We start from the raw sequence: 3,477 nt of genomic DNA on the forward strand, positions 1-3,477 counted from the left end.
ATTCTTCTATTGGTCCCTAAAGAGTAGGCCTAAACGCCACGCGTTGTCAGCACTATCTCACATCTCCTCATTCGTTCCAGATGGCCAGCTGCTACGCGCATGAAACGTCACCTCAATCAAACGACGCTGATTAGAGCGATAATGATCATTTGGAGAGTATGCTGAAGGTACGCTTTGTTTCCTCATCTGTTTTTGTTTTGCCGAATCTTCTATTTGCAGTAGGTATACTGTAGTGAAATCCATTGTAATTAATAATAAAAAATGACTCATACATGCACATTTACTGTCTTATTTGCTATGGCTCGCAGCCTGGGTGTAGGATAATACAATGTAATGATATAGGTCAAATGGCTAAACCACCATTTTTTTTTATATTGAGGTTGGTCAAATAACAAATTGAATAAAGTATTAATATTCAAAAATATTTTGATAAATATTATTCTTAAATGTGTTGTTGTCCTCTGATGCCCACCACATTGACACTTTGGGTTAACTCAACCAGGCCGGGTTAACTCAATCAGATTAAATTGTGCTGCACCTTCCAATGACACGCTACTGCAATATAACCATACAGGAATTTAATATTTTCTAAGACAGATTGTCCTTTATTCAAAAAGTCTTAGCTCGGCAGATGAACAAAGAACCGAGGTATCACCCTTCAAGATACATTTCCTTACCATAACATGACAGGTTTTACATTAAAAAATACAACATTAACTGCTTATAACTTCAAATAAGAAGTTATTCCTCAAACCAAAAAAATGACGTGTGACTATTAGCACTGAACCACAGGAAAAAATTTGAAAATGAAACATTATTAAATTATAAGGATTTTTCATTTGTTATTTTAAATAGACTGTCTAGTTATGTGCCAGTTCGGTCCATAGAAACAATATAACCCGTATATTTATTAACTCAGAGGTCTTTAATTTTGACCCTATCATACCAGCTGAAATTCAGAGTGCCAAACTGCAACACATTATACAGGAAACAAGAAGGCTATCGTAAATTTGTGCAAGCCAAATTAGGAAAATAAGGTTATCGTAATAATATCAATAATAATTAAAACAAAAGTATCATAGCATCAAGATGTACATAATAAATAAAGTTAAAGGCCTCCTTTTCCGGTAGCCATTAATAAACGTTATAACATTTACAATAATTCTTACAGTTCACAGGGCACCTGCCGTACATAGTTCCGTCCCAGTTCCATGAGGTCAGGAACCAACGTCTTGTTCAGATCTCGTGAAAGGTTTTCGCCCGTTTTGCTCTTAAGTCCACGGGCCTTTATACTTGTCATTTCTCTTTTTTTGGGGGGAGGGGGCGAACTGTTCTGTCCATATAACCTATACATGCATTGCTGTTCTCAAATTACTTGTTTAAACAGAAAGTCAGTCAGTCTGTCTGGCGCGTTACATAGCAGTGGCATGTGTTGATGAATATGGGTCTATCCCACTCTTGGTCATACCTGGAAAAAGTATGTAGGCAACCGGGGGCTGTAAACTCGACGCCGACCAGGCGGTACAGTTACAGGGAACCACGTAACCCGGGTTTGTGGGCGACGGGTGGGTGTGGGTGTGCTGGCTGGGGCAACCCAAACTGCCGAACGCGCCGTTCTGGTATCCCAACGAGCCGTAACCCAAACTACTGGTGGTCATGGTGTGGGGCATCTCTGTCATTTTCTGGATAGCACTGGAGGTGAACTGGCTCGGGTCGAGGAACGAGTAAGGTACCGAGGTCGGGGGCATGAATGCCCTGACTTTCTCTGATGCGCTCAACAGAGAGTCCGAGGCTGAGAGTCCTTTCAAGTGATCCGTGTCCCCAAGGTAAGGCAAAGGGAACACATACCTGTCCTTCTTCAGTAGATTCTTGGGTTTGCGCCTGGGTCTGTATTTATAGTCTGGGTGTTCTTTCATGTGCTGTGCTCGCAGCCTCTTCGCTTCGTCGATGTACGGACGCTTTTCGGATTCAGAGAGCAGCTTCCACTCCGCGCCAAGTCTTTTGCTGATTTCTGAGTTATGCATTTTGGGATTCTCTTGTGCCATTTTCCTCCTCTGGCCGCGGGACCAGACCATGAACGCATTCATTGGCCTCTTGATATGATCTACAGGCTTTGACATTTTTAAAGAGTGTGCCTTTTATCCCCAATTAAAAGTAACGTGGAAAAAAGTTCTAAAAACCAACCGAGGGGAAAAAAATATTCACCTGTCTTGCTGGCAGACACAGATCATGCCAGTTCTCGAATGCTTGAGACGAAGTCGGAAAACAGCATCAATAAAAATCCACACTGTCCAATTTCTCCGGAGTTAAGAAATCGTTCGCTAAGTCCAGCTATGTATACTTTCTTTTTCAAAAAACCGTGCTAGGCTATAAGGTGGAAAACAGCAACACGCATGAAAATCCACCGAGGTGAAAGCAAAGTTCCGCGGTCGAAGAGTCATAAAGTGTTGTGTTTTTTCTTAGAGATTTCCCGCCCTGCAAAGCACCTGGTTTGGAAATGAGGGGAAGCGCGTGAATGAGAGCCAAAAGCGGTGAAGTTCAAAGGCTGGGCTGGTTTGGTCTGCACGCAGCTGACATAATCACAGGGCGTTCACTCGCCAACCTGAGCACCCAATCAGCACACAGACACCGGCATAATACCTTTACGAAAATATGTATATTACTACATAAACAAAGATTGGGGAGGGAAAAGGGGGATACTCTTTCCCTCCCAGAATCCATTTAGTTGAAACGTTACAAACATACACCTTCAACCTTTTCGCAATAAAACCTGACTTCTGTTCATCCGAACGAAGGGAGCATGTTATGCTACAGCAGGATGGCTTGCAAATTAAGTAGGTTATTATTTTGTTTTTTTTACAGCTAAAACCTTGAAAGGAGTAATATGAATGTAGACATTGTATTCAATAGATTTCATATCACTGGCAAAACACACGGTGTCTTTATTCAGTTAAGTGTGTTGATTTTAAATATTGTCCATACTATGAAAATCATGTACAAAGGTGAATATAATTTCATGTGGCCCAATATCATTTTCTCACTTTTATCAATACGAGGTTAGGTTTTGTATGATTGAGTGTGTGCGTGTGTGTGTGTGTGTGTGTGTGTGGGGGGGGGGGGGGGGTGGTAGAGGTGGATAGAGGTGGATTATTATTTATTAAATCAATACATTTATCTGAAACAGTATTCTACAAATTTAAACCAACACAAAACTAATCATTTTCAAAAACACAACATAGAGTACACAAGTACTCCCCTGTAGATGTGTTCCTGTTCCGTGTTATTAGACAGACATACAATATCCTCAGGCCAATATTTATTAAACGGAACGATTGTCCAACGATCCCATGGGAGCCTGATTGGAGCTGTTTAGTCGCTGTATAATATCAGAGCAAAGCGGCCACACAATAACATCTACATGTACCATTTATTTATAGTTAGAAATTATTCAAGCTCGCCCACTGCAGCTGATGCACC

At 41.1% G+C, this 3,477-nt stretch overlaps 1 protein-coding gene across 1 annotated transcript; it reads right to left on the minus strand.

Annotated features, from left to right (window-relative positions):
- Positions 1 to 563: 563 nt before the first annotated feature.
- On the minus strand, positions 564 to 2,550 carry sox14 (SRY-box transcription factor 14). The gene has a single exon (XM_064936166.1). The coding sequence runs from the start codon at positions 2,118 to 2,120 to the stop codon at positions 1,413 to 1,415; it is 708 nt and encodes a 235-aa protein (XP_064792238.1). The 5' UTR covers positions 2,121 to 2,550; the 3' UTR covers positions 564 to 1,412.
- Between the last annotated feature and the right edge of the window lie 927 nt (positions 2,551 to 3,477).

The sequence above is a fragment of the Oncorhynchus masou genome, chromosome 24 (genome assembly GCF_036934945.1).
Source record: "Oncorhynchus masou masou isolate Uvic2021 chromosome 24, UVic_Omas_1.1, whole genome shotgun sequence".
Classification (NCBI taxonomy): Eukaryota; Metazoa; Chordata; class Actinopteri; order Salmoniformes; family Salmonidae; genus Oncorhynchus; species Oncorhynchus masou.

Bases quoted from the DNA above. Each gene is read 5' to 3' on its own strand.
- sox14 (XM_064936166.1), bottom strand. From the start codon at position 2,120: ATGTCAAAGCCTGTAGATCATATCAAGAGGCCAATGAATGCGTTCATG.